The sequence below is a fragment of the Tympanuchus pallidicinctus genome, unplaced genomic scaffold (genome assembly GCF_026119805.1).
Source record: "Tympanuchus pallidicinctus isolate F22 unplaced genomic scaffold, pur_lepc_1.0 scaffold3, whole genome shotgun sequence".
Lineage (NCBI taxonomy): Eukaryota > Metazoa > Chordata > Aves > Galliformes > Phasianidae > Tympanuchus > Tympanuchus pallidicinctus.
In genome coordinates this window covers 81,745,518-81,768,324 of record NW_026294747.1, presented here as the reverse complement: position 1 = coordinate 81,768,324, position 22,807 = coordinate 81,745,518, and the positions used below count along the sequence as shown (strand labels likewise).

Genomic DNA, 22,807 nt, shown 5'->3' with positions numbered 1-22,807 from the left:
CTTGGATCCAAATTCCCTAAGCACTCAGCAACAGGGGCTGCTGGTTTGCATGTTTCTTACCCACGTGCCTCTCCCTGTGTTTCCTGCTCCATCCTTGGCACAAGCAGTGCAGGTCAGTGTCCTCCTGTGCTGAGTAGTAAAGTGTTCCCTGAAAGGATCTACAAGTCCTAGTGTTAAGAAATCCTGGAGACACTGGGGTTGAAGGCGAGCGTACAGCTATTCACCCTGAGAAAAACGCGCATGGATGATAACAAATCTATTTAAAGAATGTGCTGGACAAATGAAGAGGCAGAGAGTGAATTTTCAAAGTTTGAAGGGGTAAGACAAGCACAGAGAAAGATGTATTTGTTGCATCACTCTCCTGTATTTGGTCACAAATCCTACTAGTCTCGTACTGTGTTGTTAAAATCTTCCTCCAAAGATATGTGAGCACTATTGTGAAATATGACATTGCAGAATAATCAGAGCAGAATAATTAAATGAGAAGTTTATCTCATTATTCCTCCCAAAAGCCTTTCTTTCTTATTGTTTTCTTGGTCTGCAGCAAGTCAATGCTGATCTACTGCCCTCTCTTGAATCTTCACTCTTACACCTTTTTCTGGCCCTCCTTGTTGGCTATGTTAGGCCACTTGTGCAAATGACTAGTGGATAAGGTAGTCCCATCTTTGCATAACCCAATGGTAATTGTAATTATAGCCCTGTTCAGTTTAGTATTAAAACCGTAATAGTCAGAATAGAGATGACAAAAGAGATGACACTACCGATGTTGTACTGTTCCTCAGATGAGCTTCAGAACTAATCCCAAGGTACCCATGGTACTACTGTAATAGCTGAAATGAGTGGAATATCTTAGTACATAATGCTATGCTACATTAACAGAGAAATACAGAACAATATTCTAGTTTAAAAACCAGACTGGGATTTCGTACAGAACTATTATAAGCAACAGATGATGAAGAATTAGAACAATCATGGAAAAATACTGGGCTTTAACCATGTGCATATGATTAAATATGACTAAATATGAATGTTTTAAAACTTAAATGTATGAAGCACATCATGTTATCTTAACATCAAGAAAGGACATTGCTGAACTTTACAAAAAAAAAAAGATAAGCAGTAGAAGAACATGAATCAAGTCAGAACTTAGAATCTGCTTGAGAACTTCAGCAAATGAAACAAAATTTGCAATATTAAATCCTCATAATAATCATTCTTATATTAGCTCCAGTGATCCAAATAGCTATCGGTACATTGTCTATAATTGCTTGTGTTCATTGCAGTATGCATGATCTCAGGAAAACCTTGTACATACCTTGAAATATCTGCATTGAAGAATCATCTGAAGTGCCTATGCACCAATCATTTTGAAAGATTAAATGGCTGTGACAGTAGCACTAGTCAGGTGGCAATGAGCAGCTAGAATAAGGCAAAAGAAGGACTCCTTATGCAGGTACTGTCACCAAAGCCTGTGTGTGATTGAGTCATGACATTAGTATATACTACTGATCAAGTTCCTTTCTGTGCTAATCACAGAATCACAGAATTGTAGGGATTGGAAGGGACCTCCAGAGATCATTGAGTCCAACCCCCCTGCCAAAGCAGGTTCCCTACAGCAGGTCGCACAGGTAGGCATCCAGGCAGGTCTTGAACATCTCCAGAGAAGGAGACTCCACCACCTCCCTGGGCAGCCTGTTCCAGTGCTTCGTCACCTCACTGTAAAGAAGTTCTTGCGCATGTTTGTGCGGAACTTCCTATGCTGCAGTTTCCGGCCGTTTCCCCTTGTCCTGTCTCCACTCACAACTGAAAACAGTCTGGCCTCGCCACTTGGCCCCCCACACCTTAGATATTTATAGACCTGGATAAGGTCCCCTCTCAGTCTTCTTTTCTTAAGGTAGACAGACCCAGTTCACTCAGCCTTTCTTCATAGGAGAGATGCTCCAGGCCCTTCACCATCTTCATGGCCCTCCGCTGGACTCTTTCCAAGAGATCCCTGTCTTTTTTGTACTGGGGAGCCCAGAACTGGATGCAGTACTCCAGATGAGGTCTTACCAGGGCAGAGTAGAGGGGGAGGATCACCTCCCTCGACCTGCTGGACACGCTCTTTTTAATGCATCCCAGGATGCCATTGGCCTTTTTGGCCACAAGGGCACACTGCTGGCTCATGGACAACCTGTCATCCATCAGGACACCCAGGTCCCTTTCTGCAGAGCTCCCCTTCAGCAGGTCATCCCCCAACCTGTACTGGTGCATGGAATTATTCCTCCCCAGATGCAAGACTCTACTCTTGCTTTTGTTAAACGTCATCCGGCTTTTTTCTGCCCAGCTCTCCAGCCTGTCCAGGTCTTGCTGAATGGCAACACAGCCTTCAGGCATGTCAGCCAATCCTCCCAACTTCGTATCATCAGCAAACTTGCTGAGGGTGGCCATTATCCCCTCATCAAGGTCATTGATGAAGATGTTGAACAAGACTGGACTCAGCACAGACCCCTGAGGAACACTGCTGGTTACAGGCCTCCAACCGGACTCTGCACCACCAACAACGACCCTCTGTGCTCTGCCAGTCAGCCAGTTCTCAACCCACCTCACCGTCCACTCATCTATCCCACACTTCCTCAGCTTTGTTATAAGGATGTCGTGGGGGACAGTATCAAATGCCTTGCTGAAATCAAGGTAGACTACATCCACTGCTCTCCCCCTATCCACCCAGCCAGAGACAACATCATAGATAATGATAGCACACATCCAGATCCAGCTATGCAGTATTTCTGGCTGCTTGGGGCTTTCCAGCCTCCTTTTCAGCAAGAACATGGTTGATGGCAGAAGTGCAAGTAGTGTTTTTAGCACAGCAGTCCCAAACTTGAAAATAGCACTTTGCACATTCCAGTTTACCTGTTGTATCACCCTGAATCAATTGGACAGAGCTGCGATGATGCAGGTCCAAACCTCTGTCCAGAGGCTGATGATCCATTCTTTGGGGCTCCCCTTCCTGAGAATCTTTCTATCTCCACATTATTCCTGATCTGTCCCTTGATTAACGCTTTTTACCTGCACGTCTTTACATTTCAAGATGCTCGTTGTCCTTGATCCAGTAACCCACGCATGTAGTGCTGCAGGTCATTCTTGAGGTTAGAGAAAAGCTACTTCTTAGTCAGGGACTTTATAGCAGCATTGTTAAAGCCTGTTAAAATTGTTGGCCCTGGAGAAGACTCTGGTGAAAGAGGAAGAAAAAAACAGGTACTGGACTTCAAGCATGTCAGCCATTCCTGTGGTTAGAGCTGGCTAGAAGAAGAAAGACTAGAAATATCAAAATTATGTAAGATTTAGTACGCAGAATAATTCTTACTCATTTACTCGTATGTAATATCATACGGCACAGGCATCACAGTTAACAGAGGGAAAAAATAATGTCTTCAATATTTTATGGATGGTTTTTTTAACTGGGAGACATGGAGCAAGAAGTATTTTAAATAGCTTCTCCAATACATAGTAGCAAACATTCACGAAATATCACTTGACTAAAATTTGCATGCAGTTGCAGCTTTAATCCAACATAATGCTGTAAACGCTTTTAGCACTAAGTGCAGGAGATTACATGCATTGCGGGTTTGCTATTGATTTTGCCTGCTCTTTCTAGATCACAATTCATCGCTCTGCCATTTGTGGCAAGTAGTGTGTTGCAAGACTGTCAACAGCTTGTAGGACAAAGTTATTTTGCCTATTTTTTAGCACATCCCTGTAAATGCAGCAGAGGAGGCTAGTAGAGGGAATGCATAAGACAACTGGCTTTACATCACACTATAGAACACTTCACAGTACTGTGCATCATTGTATGGACACATTTATGTGTATATATCTGCTCATTGGGCAGCTGATCAAGACCTATTATTTATATGCTCATATATTTTTTGGCAGTTTTGAACCAATATACACTGCGGGGAATAGTATACAGAAGATGGAAACAATTCCAGACATTTTCCTCAGATCTAGCTGACCAATTTTTGCTTCAATTGAGTTATCTGTCATTGCTGATCAAATACAAATATGTGGCTGACAGCATAATTATATGTTATTTCTGTGTCATTTGCCTGTCCCATTACCTCTGGCACACCAGAATGCTTCTGGAAAGGCTCTGGCAGTAATAAGGCTACTTCTTAACAGAGGCATTTTTTCTGAGTCCTCTTTTTCATCATTCCATGTTTTATGTAACCTCAGTGGCACATGAAACACTCCCATTCATGGGATATTACATACAAGTGCATTAGATTGCAGTAGAAGTGCCACACCTTTCTTACATTTTGAGATTATTTCTCCTTTAGATGAGGACAAATACAACTGTTTTATTTCCTCTCTGTAATGGGTGGCATTCCAAACCACTTCAAGTAGAGAAGAGCTGCTACAGTGCTGTGGCAGAAACAAGAGTTGCACAAAGGATTGTTTTGCTCACTAAACATACTGTAAGCTAAGCCTCAAAGTCTTCATGCCCTTTTCCCATTAAATTCTTAGGGTTTGGGTATGCCTGGTGCTCAGGTAGTGTGCTCACTCTATTTTTTAGATGCCTCAGAAATGAAGGTGTGGTCAAAGGCTGGATGGGTGATGACTTAAAGAGACAAAGAAAAGCAGAAAGCTTCTGGTCCAGTTCCCTTCAAGCCCTTGGAGGTATGGCCATGCTGTGCTTCTCTAGCACTTTGTGCAGAGGCAGTTCTCAATGGTGGAGAGTCACTGCCACGTGTCTGTCTCCAATCACACAGACCAGGCAAGCTAGCTGCATTTTGGATTGTGAAAACCCACAGTCTTGCTCCTTTGCCAGGAGGTCTAGCCTAAAGAGCTTCCAATTTGTCTCTTTTCCTGCCACACTGAGTTCTGTGGTAACCTACCTAGTGGTTACTCATCCTCTGACTTTCTCTCACTCAATAAATATGCTTTTTGAGTGGCCTATCATTGCACCAGATTATTCTTTTTTGGGGGTAATTTTAAAAAATATGCAGGTTCTTCATGGGTCTGCAGACATTTGGAGATTAGAAGCAGCAGAATCAGGGCAACTAAAGTCAGCTCTGCAGGCAGAGAGGCAGTTTGATGTGGATACGCTGCTGGTCATGTAGTAATATGGAGCAGTAATTCATGCCCGCTGACTTTAGCATCCATAGGGGAGGCTGAAATAAAAGTGTACCTGTCTCCAGTGAATTCAAACATCAGCACACAGAAGGATGAAGGCACACAAACATGCAGAATGCACTTGAAGTATAAAAAGATGCCTGTACACAAAGATAGGAATTCATTGTAACAAAATCTAATCCTGGTTTTGTTTTTGCTGTTTAATTCCCAGAAGGATCAGCTACAACGTGTTTCTGCAGGAAGATTTCACAATGAAAAAAACTACCCACAGTTGCTTCTTACTGATTATCCTTCTTATTGTAAGTATAAGACAAATGAATGACACCTGCCAGATTCAAACTTGTGGTGATGTTCAGAAAAATAAGGAGTTATATTTGTTATACAGCACAGGTGAAGAAATGAGTTCCCTTACTGATAAAACTTTGAAATAAGGTTAATAAAGTTTCTGAATAAGATATCTTATAAAAGTTTGAACTTGAAACTACCGTTCCCCAGTGAGACAAAACTGCAAGTCTGAAGATGGTAATGCCTGTGTTTTTTTGACTGGATTTTGAAACTTACTAGTTGAAAACTTCCTAAACGTTGTGTGAGACTTTGACTTAAGTGATTGTGAATTTTCACTGTTTATGTTGGCTCTGGTCTCAGGAAAGCAATAGAAATGGCAAATATCACTATAAAGATTAATTGTCAAGTTCAAACACTACTTCCAACTGTTTGATCTCAATATTTCTGTTACTCCAATATATTCAACAGCAGCATGGCTGGGTAACTATTTTTCTAACTATGTAGCAAATGAATTTCTACTTGACTAAATACCTCTCATGTAAGTTGAATGGTTTCTTTGAGGTTTACTTGTGGAACCTCAAATGATTAGATGATTAAAATCAAAGACATTGCAGATATTCAGAAATGTGGACACTATCCAAATCCCCAGTAACACAGCAGTCATATGTCTGAATGATGCTGCCGGGAATGAGCATCTCTCTGCCTCGGTGTCTGAGTAACTTGTATGCCTGATGCTACCTTACTCCTCAAAGATATATTTGTCTCTGTATTCCTGATGAAACCTTTGATTTTTATTACTCTTGATTGTATCTTGTTGGTTAGCTCTTCAGACCCCTCTGTTTCTCAGCTTTTCTTCCATTCATGTGGAATGAATATGGAATGTTGGTGTGTGTCTCCCCATCAGCTCACACCCTTTCTGGTTATAAATTGTAGAAATGGGGCTATAGGACACTCTGGGGAATGGCAGAGACCTCTCTCCCTGTTTTGTTTGTTTCAGCCTAGCATAACTTGCCCACTGTGCTGTTTGCCACTTAAATTAACATGGAGAAAAAATAAGGTAGGGAAGCCAAGAACAGTAAGAGAATGGTGGAATAAAACAATGAAATGAGATCATGAAGAATGCAGAAGAATAGCAAAGAATGCCTTACTTGGGTAAAATACTGAATTCATATTTCAGTATCAGGGACTTCAAACAAAGATGAGCTGGAGAGCAAGAGAATGAACAGAGGAGACAACATTTTTCTGCTAGCTTGGTTTCAAAAATAATTAATCCAGAATTAGTTAATGATTTGAATGATTATCCCTGTGCTTGGCAAAAATCTGCCTTGATGTTTATCAGAGTATACTGGTTTTTGTGGCATTATGTGTCTGTTACACATAGCCCTGCGAGTGGTGCACGTAGAACTGTGCTGGCTGGAACATCATGCATGTTAAGAGATCTCTCAAAGCCAAAGGACCCATCTGAGACCAGATATTTTCTGTGCTTGAATAATCCCGACTGACCTGCATAACATAACAGGAGCCTTGGCAAAGAACAGCAAGTCTTCCTGTAAGAAATCAAAGCCAACTGGAAGAACAGTCCCAGATTATTTTTCTTCCACAATCAAATGACAGGACTGTAAATATTCTGTTAACTAAAATTGACAACAGCCCTTACTGAGTGTTTGGAGCGTTCTGTCTTACGGCATATATTTGGAGAACAGTCTTGAAAGGTTTGGCTGATCCTCTCTCTAAATTAGATCTCTCACCTACGGTATCACATGTGCAGCATTGGTTCTGTCCTCCTTACAGCAGTAGCCCAGGGCTAGGACTTATTTAGGAAGCTTTGCAGTAAAATCTGCATCTCCTTCCTTTTACATATCTTTACACTAGAGATCTCTGTATGTGTAACTTAAGCACAAATTTACTTACATTTTCACTGCTCCAATCTCAGCATTCCATCCTTTTCCACTGTGGTGGCCATACTATTATCTTGTTAGACACCTCTTAAATCAATTTATCTTCTGGTAAGGGAGAAGCCACAGTCGTAGATGAGGACTGTGAACAAGCTCTATTTTCTTGATAGTACTTGCCAGAACACTGCTGTTAAATCAAATACGAAAAATATTTGGCAAGGGTCATCTTTCGAAAAATTTTTCCACCTGAAGTTGGTGGAAAAACACAAGTTTTACATTTTATTCGTGGTCTGTCATAAGGAAAGGGTGTCCTTCTTTCTCTTCCAGAAAGGCCATTCCCATTCTGCAAGATTTTCTAATTGCTCCTGGGTTCCCAGTGCCAGTCCCATATCCCTCCTTGCATGCTTGGTCCTAGACCCCAATTACAAGTACTCCATAGGTCCTCCTCCCCACAGTTTCCAGCCTTCAGACCTATCCCAAGTGGTTTTGGTACCTTCTGATAGAAAATGTATCATTTCTACATAGACCACCCAGCACTCTACTCCTTTGTGTATAGATCCATAGTAATTACTAAAATTACTAAAAAAAAATACTAAACACAAACTGTTTAAAGCACCTGACTCCAAGACTCAATTATTAGAAGCAAAGCTCATTTCTTATTGTCCTCTGACTGCTCCCCTTGCTTTTGTATGCAGAATAATAGCCATTCTTCCACCATTAACAGATATTCCTTTGCAATTCGGAGGGAATTTCTTTAGAAATTCTAATTGTTCTTCTCAGGGAATGTTTCTTATTTCACCTTATTCCTGATACTGCCTATTTTTCAGTAATTACTGAGAACCCCGGAGTGTAACTGAAATTTGTTTCAAGTTCCTCAGTCTCCATGTGCTGGCAGAATTAGACCGTCTCCTACATGCACATTTCTCTCCACAGGAAGGGTGAGCATTGGAACAGTGTGTCCAGGGAGATCAGACTGCTGAAAATGAGAGGGAGGAGGAAACAAGCTTGGGTCTTTTTCCTGTGTGACTGATCAATTTTTCAGGACATTGAGATAAGAGAATTGTATTTTCTACCTCATTTTGTCAAGAAAAAATTCTCCTTTTGTGCCTGCAGATGGTAATTTGCTCCTGCCCTGTAAATGAGGACGGATGGAGTAGTTTTTGCTCATATATTGCAATTTTGTTGTCCTGAGCCAACCACAGAGTGCTCAGTAAGGACAAAACAAATGCTGCAGCTTCAGACCACACCATTATTCAATTAAATCCCTTTGATCAAGACTACATTTTAAAACAATTTCATTTTGAGTAAAAAAAACCAAATTGTACAGTTTATTAAGTCCAGACCTGTCAAATTGTTACCAAATCTCAATCACTGAGATTCACAGTCTGATATACTGTGTCAGATCCTGAAAGGCTTGTGAATAATTGCAGTTCATAAAACATGGAAAATTAATCATGTGAACGCCTGAGTGTGATTTAGGTAAGTACAAAAACTGGCATATTTTGGAACACAACTATAGTAGGTTTGAGTCTCCAGAAGCCACTTAGAAATATGTTTAGTACTGTGAGGAGGGCATGGCTCATCGTGCAAGCATCTCACTCTTGCCACAGTGATACACAGCAGTGAGGTGCCACAGCCGGCTGTCCCCCACAGCTACAGGTGTGATACACTGCACAGGGGGGCCATAGCCTGCTCCTATTCTGCATAAGACTTTCCTGCTTAAACAGTGGTTCCTCTAACATCTGGTGTAGAGAAGGTACTGGCCTTTGGGGGGCCAGGAGATGTGCTGACAAAGCAGAGGGAAAGGTGTATTTTCCTTTGTGTGAGTTGCTTCAAGCTGTAAGGACTTGCAAATGCCAGAGCTCTTCTCATGTAATGAATATTTGGGGAGGTACAATGCTGATGATAAAGACTTACTGTAGGTTATTTTGAGCATTTCAGGCACTATCTGCATGCAACTTTTCAGGAAAGGATTGCATTCACCAAAGTTTCAGGGTGAGCCAGACATTTTTGTCTCCATTTTTGCTTTTTAACATAAGATTGTTGCCATGCAGCTGATTGCTCTAAAGAGGTCTCTTGCAAGGTGATTAATTAGAGCTGCATTCAAAATCCCTGAAGCATTCTGCAGCCTTGCTCTAAGCTCACAGTCTGCATCAGTCTGTCCTGAGAGTAAAGCTTCCTCATGTGAGCAAATACTGACTGCAGCAATGGAAAAGAACTGTAAGAGAGGGTTACAAGTTGCTTTCCATTCAAAGTGTCTTGTATTCATCTACTGTGGGTGATAATCTTTTGCTCGTCTACATAGCCTACAAAATCTGCAATGTAAGTTATATGGGATATAATTATGAGATGTTTTCATCCTGCTTCAACAGCAATTGAATACGGGAAATTTTTAACATTCGATGGTTCAGTAAAACATGTCATGTTGAGGTATTTCCCCCAAGAAGTTGTTGTCTGCTGTTTCTAAGTACCTTCGTAATGAATAAGCAATCATTGTTATGTTTACTGAGTACCTTCTGTTAATGACCTTCCTAAGGCATCACAGTGGTTTTCTTCTCTGTTCTGACACTGGTGGCTGTGAAAAGTCTCTCAAACACAATCAAGGTACAACAGGAGCTCTGCAACAAGGCTGAGTCATGCTGAGCTCTTGCTTGAAGATGTGGTGTGTCAAAGAACAAGAGTTAAGTCACCCAGTAAGAGGTGACTAAACTGAGCAGTTTTAAAAGAAATGCATCAAATATATTTTTGAGCTATCAATAATAAGCAGTCGTAGGATCCAGATTCTGAAATACATTTTGACTGAGCTCAAAGAAGATCTGGGGGAAAATCAAAAGGAAAGAAAGCTGCAGATACTTTATTTTCAAAAGTCATGTTTAGTCTAGCTCCTTGATGGTGGAAGAAAAGTATTTGGGAATACCTGTTCATCGCATCCAGTATTTTGTGGAAAAAAAGGTGAATTTTATGCTTGCTTTATTTGGATTTTGTGTTTCAGAAATAGGCATAGTCTAGTAGAGGTTAATAGCAGGTGTCTGTCTTACAGAAACTGGTGCACGATTTACTAATCTTAATATAGTTTAATAACAAATCCAAGTTGTTTCTCTAGATTACTTTGTCCATTCTAGGTTTAAAGTGAACTTCAGCATTCCCAGCAGCCCGTTCTTTTTCTTTGTTATGATAAATCATTTTCTTATGACAGTCATTTGTCACGTGGTGGCTTGGTGGTCGTATGTATGACGTCATTTACTTGGACTTTTAGGAGTGACATCATATGTACGGCTGCTAAACTGCTGCATGGGACATCACTTAAGCATTTTTCTTCTGAAGAAATCATAAACAATCATTTTCAGGCTGTCGACACATCCTGCTTATTAAGTTGTGAAATACTGATTTCTCTTTAATAAAGAATATTTGTAAATGGATGAACCATTCCTTTATTGTATCAACATCATTTATACTTCCATCTGAAGTAACTGATGGATAGATGGGAAGGGTTTTTAACTTGCAATAATGGACTCCAAACATCCAACATTTATTCCATAGCATAGGCACTATTCAGGTGAAGCTTTCCCCACATGTAGCCATGCCCAGGCCTCTTTTACCTTTGATAACAGCATAGCAACCCAGAGATTTCTTTTTGCTCATTTGCCTTTTCCTCATCCTAAAGGTAAGGAGCACAGAAAGAATAAGTTAACAATGATATCCAACATCAAACTGTGGTAAGATCTTTGTATGATTGATCCCCAGTATGTGGCCGGATCACCATCCCACTGAACTGAGTGGGAGTTCTGCCCATGGCTTTGGGGTGAGCAGGCACTAGGCTCCACGTATCAGAATGTTGGTGGATGCACAATTCTTTTGTGTGTGGTAGTAAACAAAGGTTTAATTGCTCACCCTCTTTCAAGCCATCAGATTTATTTGTTGTTAGTCAGCAGAAATGATCATTTGTTTCAAGGCAGAATAAAATATTGTTCAAAATTCCATGGCTGGCTTTTCAAATCCAGGCAAAAAGAAATGAGTAATCAAATGGAAGAGTGTGTGTATTTTAGGCACATCGCAGATGAACAATACCAGTAACACACCTACGCATAACTCTGTAATTTGATTTCACATTCAAGCTTTTACAGTTACATCAAAGGTGCCTGGAAATGTGTGTGTGACTAACTCAAAATCTGATTCTTCAGATTTCATAAGTAAAAAATGAGATAAATGTATGAGACTGATGTAACCTAACATTAATATTCCAGTCTTTATCCGAAGTTGCTTTATTTTTACTGTTGGCCATTAAATTATTTCCCCTGATGAAGAAACTATTTTCATTGAGCTTTTCTGACATATTCTCATCTATCTTTTTAATCTCTCTAAGTGAATTCCTGGACCAAATGTGGGTAATAGGGATTTTTCTCACAATTTCAACTGCAGCATGATTGCCTTGCCCAAAGGTAGCAGAATGGTTACAAGTTTGAGCACTTTAAATAATTTAGTGCACAATCCAAAACGTTCATCCTATCTACCACCACAGGAACTCTGCTTCCAAGTATTATTCTCATTAATCTATACCTAATAAGAGCTGTCTACTTCAGGAAGTAGACTCATCCCTTACATGCAGCAAATTATGAAACTGACTTTGAAGAGAAAGGTGTTTTTTGCTCTCTTGTATCTCATCCCCAAAAATTTCAACCCTGGTTACAAACTGTTACATCTTCACCTGTTGAAAGACGGGAATGGAGCGTTTCTTTTCTGATGGCATCTCTTTTAATTTCAGTTTATATGTTTTTGTACTTTACAATCTTGGGAAAAATCTGTCCTTGCAAGAATGGTGGATAATAATGAACCAAAACAACTTAAAAGAAGGGAAGGATGTTTCAATGCACTTAAAAAGTATTTACAGTTTCTATCTGTGTAGCTGGCATTTGCCAATTATCATACAGTTCTGTTGTGCTTTACTCTGTACAGATAAAGCAAGGGAAATTGCAATTTATGATCAGCAACTTCAGTCTTTCTGGTTGTATTGTTAGTGTGAATTGGTCTTGTTTGGTCAAACAAGCTGAAGAACAGACCATCTCCTCCCAAAACAAAATGAAAGTCAAATAAAACATTGTTTCAAGTGAAAGAAAAGTGGTGATGGTTTCCCAGCGTTATCAGATGGTTATGCTTTCAAAACATGAGTGCTTTCCCAGATTGGCCCCCAGTGACAGAGGAATTGTTGAGAGCAGAGGCAGCGATATGGGAATCCCCAGCTTGTCTTTGACTCTGCTGTTCCTCTCTCAAATGCAAACAGCTTGGAACTGAGGTATTATTCAAAATAAGAATGGGGAAAAAATAAATCTGGAGTTTCTATGAATCACTTCAGGGAAGTACTGAAGCCTATGGTGATATACAGACAGGAAGGGCAAAAACAGACCTGAAGACTGCTGGAAAACTTCATCTGTTTTTTTTTTTTTTCCCGTGATATCTGCAACATTGCTGGTTTGCTTTTTAAATGATCCCCTTGGACACCATCTACTCCTTTAATCTTTTCATAAAGGAGAGAACCCAAATATACTGGGGTTTGCTTCTGTATTTTCTATTCTGGCCTTTTAGAAGCTTAATTTTTTCGTTTAAGTGGCCAGACGAAATCTTCCAAATGCCTTCACTGTCCATGCATATCTATTCATGCATGTATATATATATATTTACACACAAAATTCATATAGAGTTATATCTACCAAAAATATCTTTCATCTTTTTTCTGTCATTTTATTTCAAGTTCAAATTTCATGTTACATGCAGTGAGATTAAGTGCCTTCAGTGTATTCCAGTCTTCAAATAGTAGCTATATGAAGTTCAAAAATAAAATCTCAGCAGGAGAAAGGATTAGATTAAATTGGGAAAAAGCAATTAAATTAGAACAAAATTGGTTAGGGAGAAGAAGGTGATATAAAAAGATGAAACTGAGATGTTTCAGCACAGACATATCTACATCAAGTAATGACATATTTTCACATACTCTGTTTTGCTATGTATTTTAATGAGCTGCTTTGTCTGTGCAAATGGAAAAGAAAGCAAAGTGTTAATGAGATACAGCTGTTTGCAATGTGCAGTAAGAAAAAAGGGAAAGAGTAGTTTAAAAATTCACTTCATGTTTGAACTTTCAAACCTGTCATGGTTTTTGATTGTACAGCTCTAAATGCCTGCTTAACAATCTTTGAACAAGCATTTAGTGTTAATGTGAATCTCATAGGCTCGAATGTGCATGGGAGGTGATCAATATAATCTGAAGCATGCTCCTAAAAGTCCTAAACTTACTCTTTACTATGGAGAAAATACTGTTAAAAGTATTAATGTTAGTAACATTACCTGTATGGTTTGTCTAGAGAAATGTAGGCTTTGAATAAGAAAGATCCCCAAGAACTTCAAGGCTTATGGGAGTTCTCAGTTTTGAAGGAGACTTTAAATAACTCTGTATGTACTTGCAATGGCTTAAGTATAGCTTTGCAGGTAAAGAAAAATAGTCATGCAAAGAAAGGGCCATAGTTGTATTGCTTTTACTTGGGGAATCAGAAGAAATAACCCTTTCCTATCACCTTCCCACAGAGAAGTGTCCTGATACAGAATTAAGGCAAAAGAGCTTTAACTGGAGCTCCGTACACTCATTTCCTCCCTGACTCACAGAGGCTGTGCAACAGAGGGGTGGATGGAAAGAGAACAACTGACCTTTCTGCCTGAGCTCTTGGCCTTCCATAGGCAGTGGTCCTTCTGTGTGCCCTTCAGGCAGCTCAGAGTGGAATCCTTCAGAAAAGGCCACTTTATCAAAGAGGACTTTTCATTCAGACTCTCAGATTTGGGGGTACTTTGCTTAGGCACTTAATTAGGAACTAAGCTCAGGTTGTGAGTTTTAAACCCTTTACTCTGGCCCTAAAAGTTGAAGGAGCTCAAAGCAGAAAGCAGAAAACATGAAATAATAAGGTTTCCAGCCTGTGGTACTGACTGGGTAATCTAGAGAGAAATCAGCACAAGTGGGAAGAAGTACATGGGTGCAACATTCTGCAGATATGTACTAATTTTTTTTGCAGATCACTAATCTAAATGGAAAGATTTTAAAGACTTTATCTAGTATTTAATGGTTCTTTCTTTTGCCAGGAAAAAGGGCTAGGTTAAAATCCTGAGTTTATAGTGAAGTAAACTTAGCTGAAATTCAGCACTTCCTTTGAAAGTAATAAGGTCTATCATAATACGCAAGTAAAAGGCCTTTGAGGAATGCGTAATGAAGATTTCTGACCTTTTGTAATTTTTTTTTATCTTGCTGGTTTATTCAGTGTCACTAACAGTTTTTCCTTTCTGTACAGAGAGTGGTTCCAAGTCTTACTGCTACTGTAAATTATACTGATCCTACATTAGAGCCTGTAGTAACTGAAAATTCAGTCATACGACAGAAGATAATAGATTCGCAGTTCAAATGCTATGAGAGGATGAACAGAGCTCCTCCATATAGGAAAAAAGGTAAAGAAGATAAAAAAAGTTCTGTTTGTACATTACCATGCTTGTGTATATCACTACAAAGAAGCATTTTGTTCTCTATACTAACCTATATTTTTCCTTGGGATGCAGCTGCCTTCCGGTAAGCAGCAGTCAGATTCACACTAACTTACTGTCCTCTGAGATGCTAAGAAAGAAGAAAGGCTAGAGTGAGCCCAGGGAATGAGCAGCTATTCCTCCTTTTCCATGCAGATGGTACCTGTGTCATGTAGGTGAAGTGCATTGCCGGCTCAGGGCTTTGCTGCTTGAATTTCTGTTCTCTTCCTTAGACAGTTAAGTTTTCCAGAACTGTCAGTGCAGTATTTTTTGGTACTATTACACAAAGATGTGACTGTGAACAGTAATATCTTAAATATAAATGCCAGTCTTGCTCATTTGTTTTGCTTTTCTGTCTGTCCTGAATTGAGAACTGTCATGCTGTGTATCAGCACAAGTGTTCCTGGTCTTCTGTATTCAACAGTAACATTAGTAAAAAGAGGTTTATAAAGCACTGAGGACAGATCATTACTGAATAGGAGACACATGTTAAGATTAATAAAAAGGAAAAAGACATGACAAATAATAGTGGTGCAACAATGGCATGCAGTGAATGAAGAAGCCTATCAGGCTGGGACTGAGGGTTCTCTTTTGGTCATTTCTTCAATAAAAAATAAGGAAGAAGCTATGAGGAAGCTAAAGAAAAAATATTTGAGGCATAGTGGAAATTTGTGCAAGTAAAAAATCATAAAGTCATAGAATCATTGAATCAATAAGGGTGGAAAAGACCTCTGAGATTGACTGTCAACCCATCACCACGCTGCCCACTAGCCCATGTCCCTAAGAACACAGGGAATGGAGGCACTGTTTAAGAGAAGTTATATTAGAAAAAAAAATCAAACAATGCAGTTAATGAAGTGGAGATAATATGTTGGTGAGGTTTTCTTCAGTATAAGCACAAAGGCATTTCTGTAACTCTTCATCAGATTTTATTGCTGTCTGTAAGAGTCAGTGACTAGATGTTAAGATATTCAGGCCTTGATGCAGAATTGTTTTGGAATGAATGTAGAAATGTACAATGTAGAACCCTTTGATTCAAATAAGTTTTCAATTAGGCCAATAATGGGAGAAACAAACAAACAAACAAAAAACCACCATGCAAGTATTTAAAAGGAGCAATAAAAACTGTCATGTTTCAGACATAAACAAGCCTTTAGCTGCTGTGCTATTCTCTGCACACGTTACTTGTTTAGTCTCCAGCTCTATAAAATGTAATTTTTGCATTAATTGATAGTTCTCATCTATTCCCTTTCTTTCTTTTCTTTTTTTGATTTTTTACCCCTTGCACATGTAATTTGTTGCAAAGGGCTGAAGTGTTTGCCCAGCATGGAGTGATTCTTGTTTCATATGATGTCATCCTGGTGGTTTCTCCTGGGCAGGACTGTCCAGGAGGACAGCAGCAGCAGACCAGCAGCCATCTGACACAGCTCAGCAGTTTCTGCTCTCCTTCAGCTGACAGCTGGGTTTCAACAGAGCCACTGGGGAGTGTTGTGTTCATAGCAACATGCATTTAATGCATTTGTAACTCAGACTGAAGATAATAAGTGAACAGAGAAAAAGGCCAATGCTACTGAAGTTGTGTTTTTCACTGTGGATTTGTTTCTCTGAGTCGCAACTCAATTACAGGATCCTCATCAGTCCTCCAACATGTATATTTCATAAATATTAAATGTATGTCACAAACAGATGGAAGTGAGCAAATGCCTAGATCTCTTAGCTGATAATTTGAAAGGGAGGATCATATGAGATGGTTAATTCCCTTAGTGCAAAGGACAACTATTGGAGTGTCTCCAGAGAAGAAAAGCCCAAGATATGAGCTGAAGGCATCTACTGAGTATACCTGCCCGTTTCAAGGTAGAATTGATGAGTTTAAACCACAGTGGAGTAATGAAATGTACAGTTCAAGCGCAAGGGAGTGCCTGACAGTCCTGCACAGCGTACCCACACTCCCCCAGAAATGTAATTGTTCTGGTCAGTGATTCAGCAACGTTGTTCACATCTGCCTTTCATGGTTTATTATTTAGACTGTCTGAGTTGTTTCAGGAATTCAAAAACACATATATATATGTGTATGTTGGTGTATGTGTATCTATACTTATGGGCAGATGTATGTATATATCCTATCCCTGACCTTGAAAGACACATTCCACATTGTATGGACCTTGCTTTATAAGGCAAGGCAAAGGATTTAAAATTAAAGCCTGAAATCCCTATCAGCTTCATTCTACTGTGTCATTCAGATACAAGTTGCAAACATTTTTTTGCTCTTCTTTGGTATTACAAAACAATTTCTAAAAGTCTTTCAAATGTATCTCAAAGACAGAGAATGCCTGAAAGATAGCAAACAGCTGATACTAGGCTTGCTAATAAAGTGAACAAGGGTATTAAATACCTTCTAAGTAAGTCTGTCAGAAACAACCTACATGGTGATAGCAGCTATTCTGAAAATTCTCTGGGACCAGAGCAAAAAATGGCAAAGTATGTCTTCTCACTGTATCTCCCTTTAACCTGTCACTCATGTTAGTTAATATGTTTTCCCCAGTGAAAACTGATTTTGCATGAAAAATAACCAAGAATTATCTTTTTTTGGTCCTGATGTGCTATTTGCATGAATCCACTGTGAGCAAGAAAGCTGTGTTTTCGCAAGCAGTCTCATAGTGCAATTTCTGCAGACCCCATTGTATGACATCCCTCTAATGGGGAGCAAGAAAGTGCAGTATTCTGCCTCCCTCTTTCATCCACTTTGTCTTTCTTGTGTCTGGAGATAATCCCTGCAAGGCACACAGTGCCAGGAGTGCTACCTCTGCAGAAGAGAACTTACAGGGTCCTGTCTGCTACAACTGTCAAGAACAAGAATGTGTAGGTTCACACCCTACACTCAAAGCTCCATTCAGTAGGCTTTAAAACAGTAGTTTCTGGTAACATTAAAACCACTATAATCTGGTTGGCAAAACCAAGCACTTTCTACTAACTGAACGCCACTCCAAGTGTAGCAATAACAGGGGCTTATATTGCAAAACCACTTTATTGTCTGCAGATAGCAATATTCCTTGGGAGGTCAGAACAGAATGGGCTCAGGATTGACTGCTGAATTGACTACTGAATTCCTCTTCAACATCCAGGTCTGTTCTGCAACCGAACATGGGATGGCTGGTTGTGCTGGGATGACACTCCTGCTGGCAGAATCACTGCTCAGAACTGCCCAGATTATTTTCCAGACTTTGACCCAACTGGTACGGTACTTAATTTTATCACCTTCTCTTTGAAAGGAATATTCATGTCCTTGAATGGAAGTATGAAATCTCAGAGTCTGTTTGAAATGAAAATATGTAAAGTCTTCGAGTTGCCTAACTTATGTATTTTCATTTGTATAATATTTTATGTGCTATATTGACGTAAACATAGCTGCTGGATTTATGGGACCTTTTTATGAAAATATGGAAATATTAACAACTTAGTTATGATATCAACATATTTTAATATTTTATTCTTGATTTTTCTATCAAGGGAAAATTATAAAAGTATTCTTATATGCATGAAGTATCTATCAGAATCTTCTGGTTTTATTGGAAAATATTTTTTGGAAGATGAACAGAAGTGATATTCTTTCAAAGTTCCAGTTGTTCATTGGATTCTTCATAGAAATGCTAGCACTCTGTGGGCAAAGAGAAGTAAATTAAGAATGCTGAAAGAGATACATAAAAGGGAAAAAATCAAGAGCAGAGATTTTGATGAATAGTTATGAAGAAATATTAGATCCAAATAAAACTCCACAAGGGGTATTGTTTGAGGGAAGACAGAGCTGTGTGTTCAGCTTTCAGGACTTACTGCTTATTGGCAGTGCTTGATGCCCCAGTATTCTCAGTCAGCTGTAACTACAAGTCTCAAAAGTGTTTGTGCTCAGGTGAGAGCTGAAGGCTCAGGATCCTGAGGTTGCATGTGCTTTTTTCTACATTCACTGCAGAAATGTCAAGAAATCTTCTGTTTCTGCCTTCATTTTGTTCATGGTATCATCCCCAAATGCTACCAGTCCCTCTAGTGAATAGAGCAATTTACCGCAAGTCCTCTGCTTTCCCCAGTTCTGTATTTTTCACAGGGGAAAAAAAAAAGGCACCATCCTGATTTATGAATACTCCATATGTTCCTGTAAAAGCAGGTGGAAGACAGCACAACAGCCTCCCACTGTTCCCAGGTCCCCACTCCATCATGAGCAGGGCTGGTTACGGACCCACCCCTCCAGCTGCTGCACAAATCACCTTTTCCCAGATTTTTGCCTGCCTGTCTCCAGCAACTTGTTCTGCACTAATCACTCAATTCCAGCGACTCTCTTCAAAGTAACACTTCAAGCCATCCTTGAAGCACCTCTCTCTGCTTATTAATGTCTATTAAAGTTGAGGACTGTGACTCGTTGGACTGATTGCAAAGGGCTCCTTAAGGTACCAATGTGTGCTGCAAAGCCTGGCCCACGCTGTGTGTGTACTGCAGTTTTTCCTTCCACTGTGCTTAAAAGCTTTCAGGTTTGAGATTTTTTTAGTCTTTCTGTTATCTGTAAAAAGCCACAGAATCCTCCTTCAGCAATTTCCTGCTGATCTATCTGCATTCCTGTGCAGGAGCAATACATACAGTCCCCCAGAGTCAGCGTTTTCCCTTGGCACATCCCTCTGCTCCCAGGTGGCACATCCACCTGTGTCTAGGCTGATGTCCCCGCTGCCTGGCAGCATTTCTGTGCCTCTGAGGCATCTCTTGCATCTCCTGGTGCAGCCAGAACTGCTTTCCTATAATGTGTGCCGGGTACCCCATGTGTACTACAGCTGCAGTAAAGCCAGCACAAAGCCTGCCTATACAGGTGCTTGACTGTCATGCAGGACCTAAACAAAGTACAAGGAAGACAAGAAGCTGCGGGAAGGAGAGGAAATCTTTCAGTTGCTAATGAAACTGTCTGCCACTCAGAGGAGGCCAAAACCACAGGTTCAGTTGTCCTGAGAAAAGCTTACCAAGTTTGTGTCACAAGTCATTACTGTGTTCGCTAACCTTATGTCTGTTGGGTATGGCTAAATTTTCTGCTGAGAAACAGAAAATTCATCCCAAAGAACAGTGATTTTATAAGATGAAAACCACAGTGCCTGTCAGATTTCCTTCTCATTAAGGCTCTGTGACATCAGACCACTTCAGCATATATTTGAGGCATGCAAGTAGTAAGCCCATGGGCTTCTGAAAGAAGTATTTCCCGTTGTGCCACTTAGTGATGTCCTGATATCCGCAGAACAGCTGTCTATTAACTCCCCAGAAGTCTACATGATTTCTGTATGGGGCAACGCATAGCCTTGAGTCCTGGAATAAAATGGTAGCATTCAGCTTTCTTTAAGCACTTTGGTGCATGTCATTTGTAACTGAAAAAGTCAATTATCTGGTAACCTAGGATCACATCTTCCTTCTGCACCTGAGTGCTGCATAATAGCTTGTTGTACCTATACCCCAACAGCATTCAGTATTGGAGCCAAGAAGTTGTTAGAGGGTATAAATCAGGAGGAATAATAATGTGGAGAAAATGGCACAGAAGCAGAATGACAAGGAAAGAGAGCTTCAACATGCTCAGTGCTCAGTTCATTTTGTACAACTTCACCACTAATTCAACCAAATGTAATTCCACTTATTTCACTGAATATATGTCAGCTCATACTAGATAGACATTTGTGTTTTGAGAACACAAAGGACCACAGTGATAATCCAGCTTGCTCCACTAACTTGGGCTTCCAACATTTCTTTTCCCACCTGACAAAGCTCTGTCCTGTGAAAAGAAGGGTGTATCTGACAGCTAATTAATATAAATTCCTCTCTACAAGCTATTTATTTCTTCAGTAAACAAATTGCCTTTTACAGCAGTCTTTCTCACACTGACCAGCACATGCATAAAAAAAATCGTTTCAACATACAGAGACCTACTGGTTTAACTTCTGTGCCAACAGGACATTTACTGTCTCATCTGCTCCTGACTGAAGCCCTGGACAGTGCTGGATTTTGTACTCCTGAATCAGTCATCATGCACATTTTCCCCTGAATAGTACTCTATACTCATATTTGACACAGGATAATATCTGGTATAATCCCTATTAAATGTCTTCAAGTCACACTGAAATTTATAAGAGTTGAAAGAATCAAATTTGATGGGAATATATAGTATGTAATTCATGAAGGTAATACTCTTGCTAATAAAACAGAAAGGAAATATATTGTGGATGCAATGGCAGTCTATATCAGATGGACTGGCACCCTGTGTTGAGCACAGCCTGGTCTGAGGCAGAGCACTGTGTTTTGCCCAGCTCCCTGCCTCCGCACTGTGCCTGTGATCAGGATGAATTTGGTGCAGCCATGCATGGCAGCACAGCTGGGTGGATGAGTTACATTGTGAGAGCATTACCTTCTGTTTTTTTTTTCACTCCCTTTTCTCCTCGGCTACATACAGTGGTTAGGAGAAGAAGCTGAGTCCACAATCTGATGCTGCTTTTAGCAGAGCTCCTCTCAGTTCTGCACTTTGGATCCATTTTCTAGACCCATTACTTGTAACTCTTCGTGTGGCTCTGAGAGAAGGAATATGTAGGAGCGAGTTACCTTGCTCTCTTCTAGTGCCCTTCTAGTGCCCTTCACAAACTTCCAGCACAGTTTGTTAAAGATTTTGTTTTTCTTACAACATATTTTTGAAGAAATAAGGTAATCAGGACAAGTCCCCCATGCAGGGGAAGGGTGAGCAGATCAGTTTGTTCTTGCTGATCCTTTTGGATTTAGCTACTATGACACTTTTGACCACGGGGAATGGGGCTGATAGACACAGGCACACCCTTCTCACAGCTGGCAAAATGCTGAGAGCATCCAGTAGAGCTGGATGCCAAGATGAGAGGTTTAGTCATTGCATATGAGCAATCACTTCCACAAAACAGTGAGAGAGAGAGACCCTCTGGGTCTCAGCTGTGGCTCCATGCAGGCAAGGATGCCATTCTTCAGGCATCCTTAATCTAAGCAGCTTCCCAATCCCAGCTTTCCTTTCTCATTGACCACTCCATCCTGGGCTCCTGGCAACTCAGCAGAGTGCCTTGTTGTGGCAACATGCAGGAGCCCATGGCAGGTGTCCCCGGCTCTTCTGTGTATTGCTGTCATGCTTAGCATTTCAGCAGCTGTGTTGTAAACATTTATTATTCCCGTAGTGCATAACTTGACTTTATTTTAAAAACTCCAGTTTTGCAGAAAAAGGCATTTTGATGATAGAGAGAACTCTCCACTTACTAGGACACTGGAATTGGAATTTTCTGGGATTTCCATTGTATTTTTTCAGATTTTTCATTTTCAAAAAATTTTCTTCTAGAATATTTTACTGGGGAAGTAAGTAAAGAGTAAGACATGTTACAGAAGTATCAGCTATTCCATCATCTGCAAAACTAACTACTGTACAGGTCAGTCCAAATAGTGGCGAAGAATCTAGTGTCTGGTATGTGCTGAGCATGCATTGCAACAGAGGGAAACTTCTTTTTACTTCCAGCGTATAACTCCACAATAAAAAAAATAATCGGAATAGACTCTTTCCACATCTGCTAGCTATAGAGTTGAATTGTAAAAGGACTATTTGATAGAGTATTCATGTTTATTCCACTGTTATTGGTTAAGATATTTGTTACATTTAAACGTCTGAGTTTCTTTTTATGAGAATTTGATTCCTAAAAGCACAATTGCTAGCACAAGCAGTAACACATGCAAAACTATTATTATTGGTTAATCTTTTTAGACGTCTCATTATTCCAGTGAAGCTGCCACTGTAGCAAGGATTCTCTCACCCAGTTTTCTCAGGCAGCTCTTGAAGTGTCTGTCCTTTTTAGCATACTACAAAGAGCCTGCACAACTGCCTTTGAGAAGATGCCTAACTTTAAGGTAGCCGAAGTCAGATGAGATAATCCCTCACAGTGCCACCATTC

The 22,807-nt window shown here is 40.0% G+C and overlaps 1 protein-coding gene across 1 annotated transcript in view; it reads left to right on the top strand.

Annotated features, from left to right (window-relative positions):
* CALCR (calcitonin receptor) overlaps positions 1 to 22,807 on the top strand; it is a 132,099-nt gene that overhangs the window by 65,317 nt on the left and 43,975 nt on the right. The window contains exons 2-4 of the mRNA XM_052694960.1: positions 5,327 to 5,414; positions 14,621 to 14,774; positions 17,969 to 18,079. Coding sequence (XP_052550920.1) covers positions 5,367 to 5,414; positions 14,621 to 14,774; positions 17,969 to 18,079 — 313 coding nt within the window. The 5' untranslated portion in view covers positions 5,327 to 5,366. The remainder of the gene's footprint in view (positions 1 to 5,326; positions 5,415 to 14,620; positions 14,775 to 17,968; positions 18,080 to 22,807) is intronic.